The sequence below is a fragment of the Chaetodon auriga genome, chromosome 4, assembly GCF_051107435.1.
Source record: "Chaetodon auriga isolate fChaAug3 chromosome 4, fChaAug3.hap1, whole genome shotgun sequence".
Taxonomy (NCBI): domain Eukaryota; kingdom Metazoa; phylum Chordata; class Actinopteri; order Chaetodontiformes; family Chaetodontidae; genus Chaetodon; species Chaetodon auriga.
Window position 1 is genome coordinate 23,704,489 of NC_135077.1, and position 15,067 is coordinate 23,719,555.

Consider the following 15,067-nt stretch of genomic DNA (forward strand, 5'->3'; position numbering starts at 1 on the left):
ACGAAATGCAGTTTAGCATCTAACCAGAAGTGCAAATAGTCATAATATCCATGTGGTTGTAGGGATGACAGTAGTGGTCTGTTGGACAGTTGGTCAGTCCAGACTGAAATTCCTCAACTATTGGATGGATTGCCATGAATTTAGCTACAGACATTCACAGTCTCTCAAGGCTGATTTGTACTACCTTTGGCAATCCAAATGATGATTATGACCAAATATCCACAATCCTAATGACATCCCCACCAGCCTCAGCTATATACATGTTTGGTGCTAATTAGCATAGATACTAAATAGCATGTTGGTAAGGAATTTTAGATGCAGCCAGTGGCTGAGTGTTGGCTAATGCTTATGAAAATGCTAAGCTAACATCAACCAAGACAATGGAAAAAAAAAAAAAAAACTATCTTCACCAACAACTTATCCAACTAGTTCATTAATTACCTGAGGATGATCAAGTTGTCGAAGCTGTTGATCGTCCATGGAGGGTTGGGCTTCTGTGCTGGCGGCAGGTGTGCTAATGTCAGCCTTCGTAGGCCGAGGCCTGAGTTTAGTGCAGACATTTCACACACTCAAAATATTGTCAAAATATATAACACACAATATTGACATGAACAAGCTGTAAGAGGTGAAAAATTTTTTTGAAACTGTTGTTTCTGCAGGCTATAACAACTGTAACTGTCAAATGTAGAGTTTGATTAACATAAATTCTTTAAGTTGGTCATAATGAAAGATGAAACTCTGACTGTTACCGATGCCCTCTGCATTCTGGTGTCTATACTATTCTGCACTTAGCCAAAAATTACTTTGTTAAGAAGTAAGCACCACTATCATTTTTTAGTTTGGAAAGAAGACTGGACTCTTTTTACCTGTTAGCAGCCAAACAACTGACAGCTACCAGATAATGACTGGCAATTGGAAATTCCATCATAAACTTTGAATCATTATATCAGTGTCCCGCCAGTCTGTGACGCTAATGTTAGCTTCAGATGCTACATTACTGAGCTGTATGGGGTTGTAAGCCAAAAACTTGTCAGAGGTAACTAAGCAGCAGTTTGTCAGTATCATTAATGGATAACTATGTAACAGTTAATAATAATTTGCTGGGTTACCACATCAGTGTACTTGACATTTTATAGGTCTGGAGGAAATGCCTTTCCGTGTGGCCAAAAAGCAAACTGACACAGTGTGTTTGTTACTGACACTACATGAAAATGATTGGTGGAGAATCAGCTGTTGAATTTCAGTGGCAGAAAACTGCAAGGTACTTTCTCAGTCAACAGATCGTTCTCATCTAAGGTGTGACGCACAATCAGCACGTAATAAGAAGTAGCAGCGAGTTGTTTGAGCCAATATTTTGCCCAGGGCCAGTGGAGACGTCTCCTTGCTCAACCCAGAACAACAACTATGAAACCAAAGCCTTTCCTCCGTCTAAAGCCAAGAGAAAGCCAAAGTGTTCCAAGAAAATCTTCATGGCTTCAGGTCTGGCATATGGGGAATGATGAAACAGTCAGAAACAGTGTAGTAATAATTTTCTTCTGCCACTCTTATTCTTTCTCTGCCATTGTCACATCACGATCAGACATGAGGTCTGTTCTTATATTTTGGATATATATAGTTTTGCAGTTGGTGATCAAACAGTGTCTTCAGTACTTTGATTTTTTTTTCTGGGATGTTCAGTTGATCAGGTTTGCTTTTTGTACACTCTTCTCCAAGCTGCTGGGAACCTCTTAGCTCTTCTTCTGTTTACTCCAAACAAACCATTAATGTTTCTGTGCCCTTCCTTTGCTCCACAAGATTTTGCCCTGAAAGGGCTCGCAGACTTAGTCAGAACATTGTGGAGCTATATATGTAAACATTTTGCCAAAGAATGTACGATGACTGAAATCACAAAAGAGCCACAGATGGCACATTTGTATAGCAGGAGTTCAGTTCAGGTAACAGTTTGCTTAAACATCTTCTTTTAAATGCTTGATTTTTTTAGCAGTCTTGAGAGAAGTTGTTTGCAAGTGTGTTTCCATGTGCGTGTTTTTATGTGCATTTTAAAGCTGCACATTAAAAAAAAACTCAAAATATCTTAAAAAAAAGTTATTATGCTTGGTTGAGGAGAAAAAGTTCATGCATCGATAAAGGCAGACTACAACGGACTTAGCGACTAAATCATGATGTACAAGAAGTATGTGACTTTTTTGACTTGTGTGACTTTTTTTGTGTGTGTGCGTTTAAGCTTTGACTGGCGCTCCTTTGATGACATTCTTGCTCGCTCCTCCTCTGCAATGGTCTAAATGTCCCCTGATTGGAGAATTAGTAGCACCAACTGTTGACCTTGATGCAGTCAACTCCTTGACAGAAGCAGGTGGAAGCGTGCATTATTTTTGCATTATTTCTGTTGGTGGTTTTCTGGAAATTCCTTTAAAATTTGGATTAAATTTGGATGGAGAGGCTGGTTGTGACAATGGGGTTATGAGATTAAAATCAATTGGGTCACACAAGATGATGGCCTGGGTAGGAAATAAGTAATGAAATAAGTATGAAATCTTTGCTTCTTTTATCTATCTAGAAATTATACAAATTAAAAAATCTGAGCAGGGTTAATCACTGCTAACAACTTACAAACATCTGACAAGGGGTCACAAAGAGGTACTGCTTCAAATTAAGGTGTCGCAAACATAAAAGGTTCAGATAAAATGGTGTGTAATATCGAATTGGGAGATTCCTCACTGGAGAATCTCGACATGATGACCTTCTGGTTTCAAAACACGAAGAGAACTGCTATCCCACCCACATATTTGTGTTTGATGTGTAATTCTGATCACTGGTGCTCATGCGAGAATCCCCTCATTGATAATCTTTTATTACTGAAACAGGAAACAGAAATGAATAAGACCCAGTGGAGTGGAAGCAGAGAGACACATGCTGCTGATGTGTGAATTACCATGTCGATTGTGTGAGTGTGCGTCCTGCACATGTGTGCGTGCGCAGGTCCATGTCTCTGTTGGTCTGCAGTATGTGTGAGGGATGAATGGCTGTATGTGTTTGCACATGAGCATGTGTGTTGGTGGGATGGTTAGAGAGAAGCAAGGGAGCACATATGGCCTGAACAGTCGGGGATGGAACTCAGAACTCCCACATGACATGGCGGATAAAAATAAAAGTGGGAGAGAGAGAAGCACACTGAGAGACAGAGAGGGAGAGAGAGAATTGGCCTCTACTGCGACATAATTAAACCACATGTATTTGTGAAGTCCATTTGTGTGCATGTCAAAGTGTGCGTGCCTGCCTGTGATGATTCTTTGGTGTTGACTTAGTGACTGGGGAGAGCAGTGTCATGTAATGTGAAAGTACCTGTGATTCACATCATTACCTTGTATTACAACCATCAGTCACATGATCACTGCACTGAAGATCATATCTTCATGTGAAACTGTTATTCAAATGCTAGATCCTGGATATGTGTATAACATGGCTGTTATACAGAACAAGCAGGACCTTACAAGAGCTCTCATTTTCTATATATACATACAGAAAAAATCTTATGTCTTATTTCCTTTTCTTTTTTCTTGCACCTCACTGTGGCAGGAGTATTTTTAACAGCTATTATTAACGCACAATGGTTCTGTACTTCTCTTTATCACTGAGGTCTTTAAATGGAATTGAAACTTATTCTACTGTTGAACCTTTTGCTGTCATGCTCCATAGAAAAATCACCTAGATGGCCTGTAATGTAAAGCGCATAATTCTGCCCTATTTTGTCTCAGTCTGTTTAACAACTTATGAACTGCATACAGATGATGTATTGTCACAAAACCATGCATTACACATATACAATGCATCACAACCAATAGCTGAAATAACACAAATGCTATCAGCACGAAAGAAATTTGATGTCATTATCAGTTCCTGCTCAAATTGTTTCAGCAGTGATTCACCGGCCACAGAAAAGTATCATTCCACACATAAAGAAAACTGACATCCTTTCCTGTAACTTCTTTCATAACTCTGAGGAACCTGGGCTTCTGAGAAATTCTGAGGAACGATCTCAATAAATATGACAGACAATGATTTGTGGTTGTAGTGGTTTATGCCACACGCACACACACACACACACACACACGCACACTGGAGCATAATGAGTGGCTGAGGTGCATTTTATTGAAATTACTGCAGGGTGCAGGTCTGAAAATGTAGTTTGGAGCACTTCACTACTAAACTCAAAATGTATAATAGTATTCTAGTACCCTGTATATTCTGCAACAATTACTATTGAAAAAATACTAACAAAAAAAAAAAAAAAAAAAAAAAAAAGGAAATAGGAAAAAAAAATCCTTGTCGACATCACGGCCCTATTTCCCGGCCTGAACACTCTGGTGGTGTCACTACTGTTACTGCTTCTCTAGTATTGGGATTGTTCATATTTCTGTACTTGTATTTGTTAATTTCCTGTAGTTTATGTGTTTATTTTACATGTGTAACATGTAAAGCAAACAAACTATAACAATAGAAAAATAAAAATACTAAGACCTGTGAGAAACATGGTTATGAAGTGATGAGCTACCAATGAGTAAATAAGCCAGTTGTCTGCTAGCTAGAAGGCTAGTTGAACCGTTTCTACGAATTGCAGACAGAGCTCTCTTGTCCCGGGTTGGTGTCTCGGTGTGAAGGGGAAGTGAACTCTAAATACAACACGGGACCGGTGGCAGTCGGACCAGCCCGGTCCTCTCCGGGCGACACACTCGATTCCATTCCGGGTTTTCTGAGTGTCCGTCAGCGGGCTTCTCACAGCCTTTAGCTGGTTTTTACTCAACTCCTGTCCTGATATCACTCCGCTGGCATGGTGGAGTAGCGGACCTGATTATTGTGATGGTGGCAGGCAGCAGCCAGTGACTACAGACTTCCGCCACTGCTTCCCATATCCGCGTTTTGCGCCGTCTGGGCTACTCTAGTCGCCTCACAAGCGGACTACCGAGGGCGCTTGTGCTCTTTCTCCCATCTCAACAACATCTTCACCGGGATTTATTTCAAACCAAAACCATATGAGATGCAAGTTCACCGGGAAACTCCGGAGCCCGTTCGGTCCAGGCAGCAAAACTTTTTCTCAAAGGACAACACGGTGAAAGGACGAGTGGACTGTTGCTGCTGCCGCCGCTGCTGCCCCTCCGCGGGACGGTTTGTGTGTGTATGACCTGAGCGTTCATACCTTCACCGTATTGTTGTTTTTCCAGCTGAGTTGTTGTTAGCAGCGTGGCAGCGGCTTTATTGTTGCATTCAGTTCGGGGCTTGCTCTGGTCTCACTCCGGCGGGGTGTTGCTTGTGTTTTCGGGGGCGGTTTGTTTGGAAACAGCCGAGAAGAGAAGAAGAAACGGTCACCCGCGAGCTCTTCACCATATGACTGCTCGACTCGCAGCCCTTTAAACCTCCCCGGTTTTTGCTCGCTTAGGCGGCTGTTGTCGGTCATTTCTTCGCTCCGCTGCCCGGTCGGCTGCCTGGGACCCTTCGCCGGGGAAGACAGAGAGATAGAGGACACTAGGTGGTGGAGGTGGAGGAAGAGGTGGCCGGAGGAGGAGGAGGTGGCGGCGGTGGCGGTAAGCTTGACGGGGAGAAAAGTTCTTCCAAAATAGCAGCCACTCGGCCCAGTGATGGGGGACTTCGCCTCCCCCGCTGCCGGACCCAACGGCAGTATCTGCATCAACAACAGCATGAACCCGGCCACCGGGAGCGTGGTGGCCGCCGGGGCAGTGGGCATACCTAAGCACAGCACGGTAGTGGAGAGGCTGAGGCAGCGAATAGAGGGCTGCCGGAGACACCACGTAAACTGCGAGAACAGGTACCAGCAAGCCCACGCCGAGCAGCTGGAGATAGAGCGGAGAGAGACGGTCAGCCTGTACCAGCGGAGTCTGGAGCAGAGGGCCAAGAAGTCGGCCGGTAGTAGCAGCAAGCAGCCGCAGAGCAAGCAGCCGGACCCGGACTCTGCCTCCTCCACGGAACAGAGGAATAACACGCTCATAGCGGTAAGGACGAGCTCTCAGTCACGGCCGAGACTGCCCCGAGACACCCCCTCACTCACACACAAACGCATCACACACTTCAGTATACACCCCCTCTTTCATTTCCCCTCCATCTCCCTGTCCCCCAAAATCTTGCACCGCTGCAAGCTGCACTACGACTACTTGTTCACCACCGTGAAAACTTGTTGGAAACACGTTCACTGAGCTCTGGCAATTGCTTTGGAAACACACACTTCACTTTTTCAAACCACAGTGCCAACTAGTGCTTTTGTTTACAAAGAAACCCAGCCCCCCCAAAACAGGCTGCTCGGGCTTGAATGCTGCAGGATTTGCAAATGACAGGTCTGACAGCTGATGTTTGATCTTTTGCAAGATCAGTGCTGCTTTATGCTCAAAGGAAGGTTGAAAGTTTGGAAGGCACTGCTAATTGTCAAGTTGAGATTCCCACCTCAGAAACTTTTAACCAACTTCTCGGGGAATGGCTGCTTTTTTGCACGAAAACAACTTCTGCTTTCTTGTTCTTTGTTTTTGAGTGCAAATTGTTCTGCAAGACAGTCAACATTAGCATTGCAACATTGCTTCCTTGCTCTCAGCAGCAGCAGCAGTTTATGCTTCAGCCTGCTCTGTAACCTTTGTAACATACTCTCACAATCAAAAGCCACTCTTCTCCACAATGCTGCAAAAACCTAATCACAGCCACAGTTGAAAGTTACTTCAGGTGACTGCCTTACTGTAAGTAACTTTGAGAGATTCATTCATAATTAACACAAAATAATACAGTGATCACGTGACACGTTTTAGAGGGAAGCTCTGCTCCAACCATATAACTGCATGTCTCCGTAAAATAATGCAGTGATGCTTCTGGAAATAAACAATACTGTATATCCAATAGTCAATGTAAAATCACAGTCATTTTATAGAAATGCTACAGTGGTTTCCTGTTGGTAGGGGGCAGTGGTAACATATGGAGGATTGTTGGGCGTCCTATGGTTGTCCTACGGGGATCTCGGTTTGGAGGTTTTATTGACGAGCAGCCCTGCCGATCAGATCTGCAAAGGATCAGATTTTGTCATTTCTAAAGAAATTGTCCTGCTGTTTGGCTGTCGTTGCTTGCATGACAGAGATGGAGACAGGCATTGGCGCACTGTGTAGCGTCCCCTGTTCACACCACGTCTCCTGTGTGGCAGGCTCCGGTTTCCTTCAGAAAAGACCAAAGGATACATGTCGGGAATGTCAACATTGTTGTCCCTTTTGTTGCTGCAATGAGCCCCAGTTCCTCCCCTTTTCAAATGCAAAATCAGAACGTCTTTAATTTCTCAGACGACCCCAGTCATTATTTAAGAGAGCCACGCAAGCCTGACCAGCAGCAGCTTTGGAGAGCAGCAGTGATTTTAATAGTGTAAGACCTCCCAGCAGCCCTTGTGGACATTAAACAGAACCGCCCATTAGATGGCCGGCAACAAATGCTCAGAGAATAGAGGGATTACTGCTTAAAGACACAGTGGCATCCCTCAGCTCTGTCCCTCTCTGCTCCTCTACCAGACACCGATGGTGACACCTCAGATGCAGACACACACTGCATTCAATAGCTAAATTGCAGTGAGCTTGGTGTTAGTACCCTTTTCATGCTACTTTGTTAGTTGTTGGCATTGTTCAGGCATGGATTGTAAAGGGGATGAAAGGAAATGAGAGAAACGTCTGCCATCCCTCTCCTGTTTTTCCTCTGAAGAACAGAGCTGCAGCTAGATGGCTGTATGTAGTCACTGCAGAAGCAGGCATTCTAGGAAAGTCAAGTATGCTGTTAATGTAACTGTATACATCGCATGCACACATACATGCGCAAATACCCCCAGGACCTTAATCTGTAGGGGTGATGTTATAGACTGTTCTTGAAAATCTACCGCATTGAGAATGTGTGTGAAGACAGTTTCACCACCACAAAAGACGAGTACAGTGATAAATATGCTCATATCATGATTTAGTCGGATATGAAGCCTCCACAATGTCTGGCTAAAATGATGCAAATGAATCTGTGCCTGCGAAGCGTGTGTGCTGTTGTACTGGTTGGTTTGCAGTGTCAAAATGATAATTGTCAGTTTGAAGAATGTCAGGAATGTTTACAGTGTACAAAAAGCAAATAGAGAGGATATGTGAAAAAAATGTGTGCTTCGTAGAGAGAAAAGCAGCAAGACAGTGTTTGACAAATTGGCAAGACACTGGCTTTCCAGTTAGTCCGGATTATAGTTATAAATTGGGAAAGGATAGATTTGTAATTCAATGGTCCATACTGTCTTAGTGTGGTAGTCATGAGAATTTTGTATTGTCATGTGCATCCCAGTACACTGTACCTTGGTCTAATGGTTCTCAGACACACCCACGTTGTGGCAGGGACGAGCCTATAATTATGGAAAGTGTGTGTTTGTGTTTATAGGCTATCTATTAGTGAGAAAGGAAAAAAGACACTGGGAGCCCATTCTGTCTTTCCCACCGTTTCTTTGACATCATTCAAGGAGTACAGTAGTGAACAACAAAACATTCAAACAGTAGCTTCGGGTCAGGGGGAGCTGGGATGTGATATCCCAAATGTAACCACATACAGCCGGAACGCGAGGTCAGAAACACAATATTGGTTGAATATGTTGCTGATACCCCCTTTTTGTGGGAGATGGACACCTCAAAACTTGTAATTGTCTGATCATGAGAGGGTTGCTTGTGACACAACAGGCCCCCTTTCCACTGATCACATTTCACTAACAGTGGGACAGTCAAGGATTCATTTACATATTAAAAGCGACTACACTCTGGACACTGTATATACTCTGGATTAGCTGTCCACCAAATGCTCTAAGTTATGGGTGAGACAGACCATGTCCAACTTGCAGGCACGTTGTAAAAGCCAATAATTATAGTTCCTTGGTGGATATTGAAGGGGTGTTGTTAGCTCATTGGCCATTGCACGCACATACACCTCATACTGATAAAGTGGTCCTCAACAGTAGTTTTCATGACAGTAAGGGTGCTGTCACTGTCAGTAGTCATGAATCTAAAATCTTTATGTCATTTAAGGTACACAACAATGCAACTACAGTTGTGGCGATACCATGATACCATGTGGGGACTGCAAGAAGTGTGATTGGTCAGCTTGGGTTGCATGTGTCTTCTGTAAATTTTATATCGTTGGAGGTCACGGATTGTGACTCAAGATTAAGAAAGCCCTAATAATTTTCTTCTTTTCAGTAGTATGCAATATGTGGTACCAACAGGACCTGCAGGTCAAAACGCATGCTGTAGGTGTCTGCAGGACTGTCGGTAGCCCCTTACATCAAGTAAACCCAGCTTCAGCAGTACTAGAATTTAAGTCTGGGACCATTAGTGATTACTGGAGGGAAAACACAACACTTTGGTGTTCATGTAATATTGATAAATTAATGCCAATTTATACATTTGCATCAACAAAGACCTTTCTTAGAAATTTGAAAACTTTATGTTAAATGCAAGGCCAGTATTTGTGCACTGATGGGTTTGGGGGGCCATATTTGACCATATGTTCATTATCCTTCCCATAAAGTTTAACTGGTCATTTCAATTTTTGTGCAGAAGAGAACAGTGCAGTAGCTCTGTGGGGCTCCAGCAGCGACTGTACATTTTGCCATTATTATTTGTATGTTGGGAGTTCCAGGTGAACTTGTAGGTGTGCGGCATTTGTATGTAAAAACTGGGAAATTATTTCTACATTTCTTTCTAAGGGTAGCGCTTGTTCCACCACACTGCTGCCACGCCAGCATAACGCCGCTTAACTTTAAGCCAGCCTGGTTCCATGTGGAAAAAACAACACAGTGAAACAGACTTTACATTTCAGGTGAACTCCTGGAAGCCAGTGCTGTATGCTAGGTGTGTTGGAGGCTTTGGAGTGGACCTCAGGTCCAGAGTTTTCTCATTAGTATGCAGACATGTAAATCACATTCTCCCTTGAAACCCCTCTCCTCTTCAGGCCAAAATGGTGACAGACGGTTTAAACTGAAAAGCAGTGAAGAAAAAATAATTCAATAATTCATGCCTGTGATTTATTTTTCTGTGCCAAACTTTATTTTCGATGGCAAAATTTACAGTCACTGGTCTAGCCCCATACAGCTCAGCGTGAGTTTCAGTCAAGGCTCTAATGGTTGGTGGTCCAATCTGAAATAGACTGGACCACTCAGTCACCACCAGAACATCAGAAGTAAACAGAGAAATCCTTCCTCACTAATCTCGTACTGTTGGATATCATCATTGTGTCTGTTGCATTAGTGGTCGTCTGGTGCGTTCAGCTTCCCAGACTGACCTGCAGGGAACAGGTGTGAGCTTGTTCAGTCCATGTGTTGGTATACAGAGAATCAGTGACGGCGATGATGCCACAAAACACAGCACGTCCTCTGGCTGTTACATTTGGGCCTGTTGAGGTCACTGTTGGTGCAAAGATTTGCTTGTATTCTCCTTGTTTTTTCTTTTATATGATTGTTAAACGTCAGCACAGAGGTCTGAGTCTAAAAACAAAGATTGCGTGTTGATACTGAGCGAGTGACACCAAGTGTTAAATTTTGTTTTGCTTCGCTGGAAAGTGGTCTGCTGTCCAACTTCATTGTGGCTGTAGTCAATATCTGATCACAATAAGACTACTTTTGACTCGTTATGTAAGGGCACACACAAACATCAGCGCACGCTCATCGGTAGCTGTCATTGCACTGGCAGGTTTCTCTGTGGCGATCCTGATGGAAGCACGTGGGCCGCTGTGAGAATCAAACCTGCCACCTTTCATCACAGGCATGCGTCGGAACCGAGGGACCATGATGTTGCTTAAAAACTGATTTGTGACCCGCACGATTTGACAAAAGATCCAGTCAGATCTGATTGCCTAATCGCTAACAAGTTTACAGCTGCGGCCGAGGTGCACAGTGAGGGGCTCGTTAGTTCCACTGAAACACAGTAGCTCAGGACAGTCTGTCTTCAGCTCTGCTCGCTCCTTGGCATCCACCTCACCGAGGAATGTCTCACACAAATGCACACACACGTACACACACACACACACACACACACACACACACACATACTGCTGTCCTGCTCAACTTTTGGCAGCAGAGGCCAGAGTGTGGGCGGCTGAGTTTTCATGAATCCGAGGCCTTCCCTCTTTCCCTTCCTCTCCGCCCTCCCTCTGTTCGCCGCTTCTCTGGTTTCAGCGTTAGCACAGCACTGATGTAGCGTAGATGTGTCTTGGTGGCTATAGCATTGTCAGTGTCAGCTGGGACTGTTGCCCAAGTGCTATATTTAAACTACTGAGCTGGCATGGAGCTGACACTCACCAGTACGTACATGCACACACGCAGAGTGTGACGTCGACGTGCAGCCGTGACATCACAGACATGCTGTTTTCGACTCATTATGTGCTGCTTTCACTGACTCCCTCCGTTTTCTTTATCGACCGTGCCTCTCAAACTGGCCCCTTTATCTTTTCTGCTCTTTTTTTGCTTCTTCTCAGCCTTGTCCCTCAATTCCTACACACTCACACACGCTGGATGTTTTTAATTTTGGGGCGGCTGCGACCACATTCCCTTCCACCCACGCTTGTTCACATGTTCTACAGGAACACACACACGTTCGGCACAAACCCTTGAATAAGTGAGGGAGCAGACTCCCCTTCTTTTGGGCTGTCGGAGCAATGACAAACTCCTGCTAAATGCAGAAAGTTTGATGGACTTAAAGTAACGACCTTTTAAATGAATAGTTGGCGATAATTTTTCATACACACTTACAAGCTTACACGTCTACCTGTTAAGAAGGTTGTTCTTACATAATCAGTGATGGTTCAGCAGGGTATGGCAGAAGGCCTTGTTCATGTTTCAGTCCTCAAATATTTGCGCAGCTAGACTCATGGCCTGTTTTAATCCTCTCACCTCCTGACTACTGTCATATTTTCCTGCTAAACACTTAATTGTTTAAGCTTCTGTCTGGGTCCTTTAGAGAGATTCCATCCATTAATGTTTGACTCATTGTCTGTTGTGTTTCTATTTGTGTTACTCTGTGCTCATAATTATACATTTATACACATTCGCACTCTGCAGCTGCCCAGTAAAGCCACGATCTTCCACTCCTTCACACAGAGCAGCTCAACTTGCTTCACTTTGGACATTTCTGCACCAGTTTTACAGTGATGTGAGACATGATGGATGAATGAGAGCATGACGTGACAAAGGTCATTCAAACCGATACTGAGGTAATTACTCTTCAGACAAACATGTATTAATGTGTTTCAGTGGCAGTAGTTGCCCATTTGTAAATGAGCTATCATTCCAAGTCTCTGGCTTTCCTGTCTACCCTCAGACCGTCGATTTGGATTAAGGAACCCCAAACCCCCCCAAAAGGACAAAACAAGAACATTTCTCGGTCTACTTCTATTAGACAAAGTTAGAATTGCAGTCCAACAAGTACAATACAAAGCCCCAGGCCCGCTGAGAGACGTTTGTGCCTCAAAAAATGTTTTAAAGTAAACAGACAACCGCTGAGTATCTTCAGTGCTGTGGTCTTATCTCTGCTGGTTGTGTGCTGGTTCTGTTCTTTGTTTGGATTTTGTCAGAAGGCTGCTAGCTTGCTCCTCTGCATACCAGAGGTGGCACAGCATTGAAGAAGCATCTAAGCACCACTTTAGATTTTGCGTTGCTGATGCTGGAGTGGTGGGAACCCATCTTTGTTCCACTCACCCCTCATGTACTCACACACACAAACAGTAAAATGATAAAATATAGATAAGGTTGTTATCAGAGATGCTTAGGTTCTGTGATCCACCATGAGTGTGTGTGTGTGGGCGCGTGTGCGTATGAGAGAGAGAGAGAGCTAATGTGCATATGTGCATTGCATTCCTCATAAATGTGAGTGAAAGTATTATAGCCGTAAATATTTGAGTGTGTGTGTGTGTGTGTGTGATGGCAGAAAGTTTTGCTCCCACAGCCTTGACTGAACGTTGTGAACAGTTTTCCGTTTCATCATCTAACATCTAACAATAACGACCACCAATTAGGAAACTATTCTACAACCAAGCAAGCTTTCTGAAATAATGATCTTGGTAAGGGTAGCCTGACGCTGACCACCCAATTTATTCCCTACACTCCCTTGGTCTGTATTATTAGGATATACGTAGGATAGAGAAGAGAATAGTATGTATGCAGTACTTGTACTTTGTAATATAAGGAAGAGGGTTTAATCTCGCTCGGTAGGAACGCGTGTGTGCGTGTGTGCGTGTGTGTGTGTGTGTGTGTGTGTGTGTGTGTGTGTGTGTGTGTGTGTGAGAATGTGACCACTGTATGTGTGTTTGTATGTAAGCAAGCCAAGTGCTGGTCAGTTTTGCCATTTAGCTTCCTCTGGCCTAAGAACAGCCACTGTTTCAAAACTCATTTTAATATTAATGGAAATGAAAGGAACCAGTGTATTTGGGAATTTAACACAAAGCGTGGCCACTGGATAAAATATCTTTAGTGTCCTCGCTTCTCAGTATTTCATCCAACATTATTTTCTGTTAAAAAGGCCTTACGTCAAACAAAAGCCACACTGTAAACAAGGTTTTGGTTTAATGATTTTGGCTGACACCATAGTGTAATGATTGTGTTCTACAGTGTTCATAACTTATGTTAAACAACTTTTTCGAGTCCTTCTCTCACTCTGCTGTGACCAGATAACGCTAGAAGAAGGTCACATCATTTGCAAACACATCTGACTTTTGGTATCTCATCCTTTATTGTCAAGTCATAGTCAGCAGTAGAAGATGAATTCACATCCTTGTAAACATGCAGATACAGTGTAAAATACTCCATTGCAAGTCCTTCATTCAAAATCTTACATCAGTAAAAGTACAGAAGTATTAGCAACAAAATGTACGTAAAGTACCAAAAGTAAAAGTTCTGATCTGCTTTACATACACTTAGGTATAGTCTAGTGGTCCCCCCTTCCAGAGGCTCAAAGTTTTATATTTTCCTCTCATTTCTCATCCTTTTTGAGAAATATTGGATAATTTTTACCCCTTTGGACTATTTAAACCATATTGGAGATGTCTCCTTGGTTGAATTGCTAACTGAAACATGAAGGTCCCACAGGCCAAAAACATTAGGAGCCACTGGTTTGATCTTGAACAATGCAATTTAGAGGCACATCTTGTGTGTTTTTATCTGAAGTCATGATTTGTTTAGTAACTCTAGCTGTCAAATAAATGAAGTAGATTAAAAGGGCAATGTTTCCCTCTGAAAGGTAGTGGAGTGGTATAGAGACTTTAGTTAAGTACAGCACTGAAGTAAATGTACTGTTATAGTGATGGTTGTGTTTTAATGGCAACGCATTTTTCTGCTAACACTAAAGCCCCTTTTTTGTGATCCATTTTAACAAAACTCATGCACCTCTCATCAACATGACTTTTTGCTCACAGTAAAAGAGAAGGTGACAACTGAGGAAATATCATGTCCCCTTTGAGTCTTCAGCTTCCTGTTGGTGCCAGGCAGCGACCCAGTGACCTTCCTGTTCCTGGTTTGTCTGTTTACAGTCAGGGTCAATCAGAATCCATTTAAAAACACTCCCCCCCCCAAAAAATCCTTTTCTTTCTTGAAATCATATATCCGTCCTCCATCCTCTCCCCTTTATTCCTACATCCACCATCACACAGTGACCTCTGCTCACTCCCAGCAAGGATCCTTTTCTTGTTTTCCTATCCGCTTCTCCTCCTCACCCTTCCATTCCTACCTCCATTTGACCTTATATTTCTCCTCTTTGTAATCTTCCCTCCCCACTTTCATTTCAATCATTCACACCCATCTCTGCTTTTCTTTCCCTCTCTCTCTCTCTCTCTCCCTCTCCATCCCTCCCTCCATCTCTTTGCCCCTTGTCTCTGGTGATCCCTGGTTCAGTCTCAGCTAGCAGGCTTAGCACTCTAAAGCTCTCTCAGCGCAGGTCGGTGGCAGGGAGAAATCCCCCACTAAGAGGGAATTACCTACCACACAGACTCCAGCAGCACACACAGACACATATACACAGGCTGTTTCTGTATACCCATA

The 15,067-nt window shown here is 43.4% G+C and overlaps 1 protein-coding gene across 1 annotated transcript in view; it reads left to right on the plus strand.

The window, feature by feature from the left end:
* The first annotated feature begins 4,672 nt into the window (after window positions 1-4,672).
* maml3 (mastermind-like transcriptional coactivator 3) overlaps window positions 4,673-15,067 on the plus strand; it is a 103,672-nt gene continuing 93,277 nt past the window's right edge. The window contains exon 1 of the mRNA XM_076728073.1: window positions 4,673-6,005. Within this exon, the coding sequence (XP_076584188.1) occupies window positions 5,634-6,005 (372 nt within the window). The 5' untranslated portion in view covers window positions 4,673-5,633. The remainder of the gene's footprint in view (window positions 6,006-15,067) is intronic.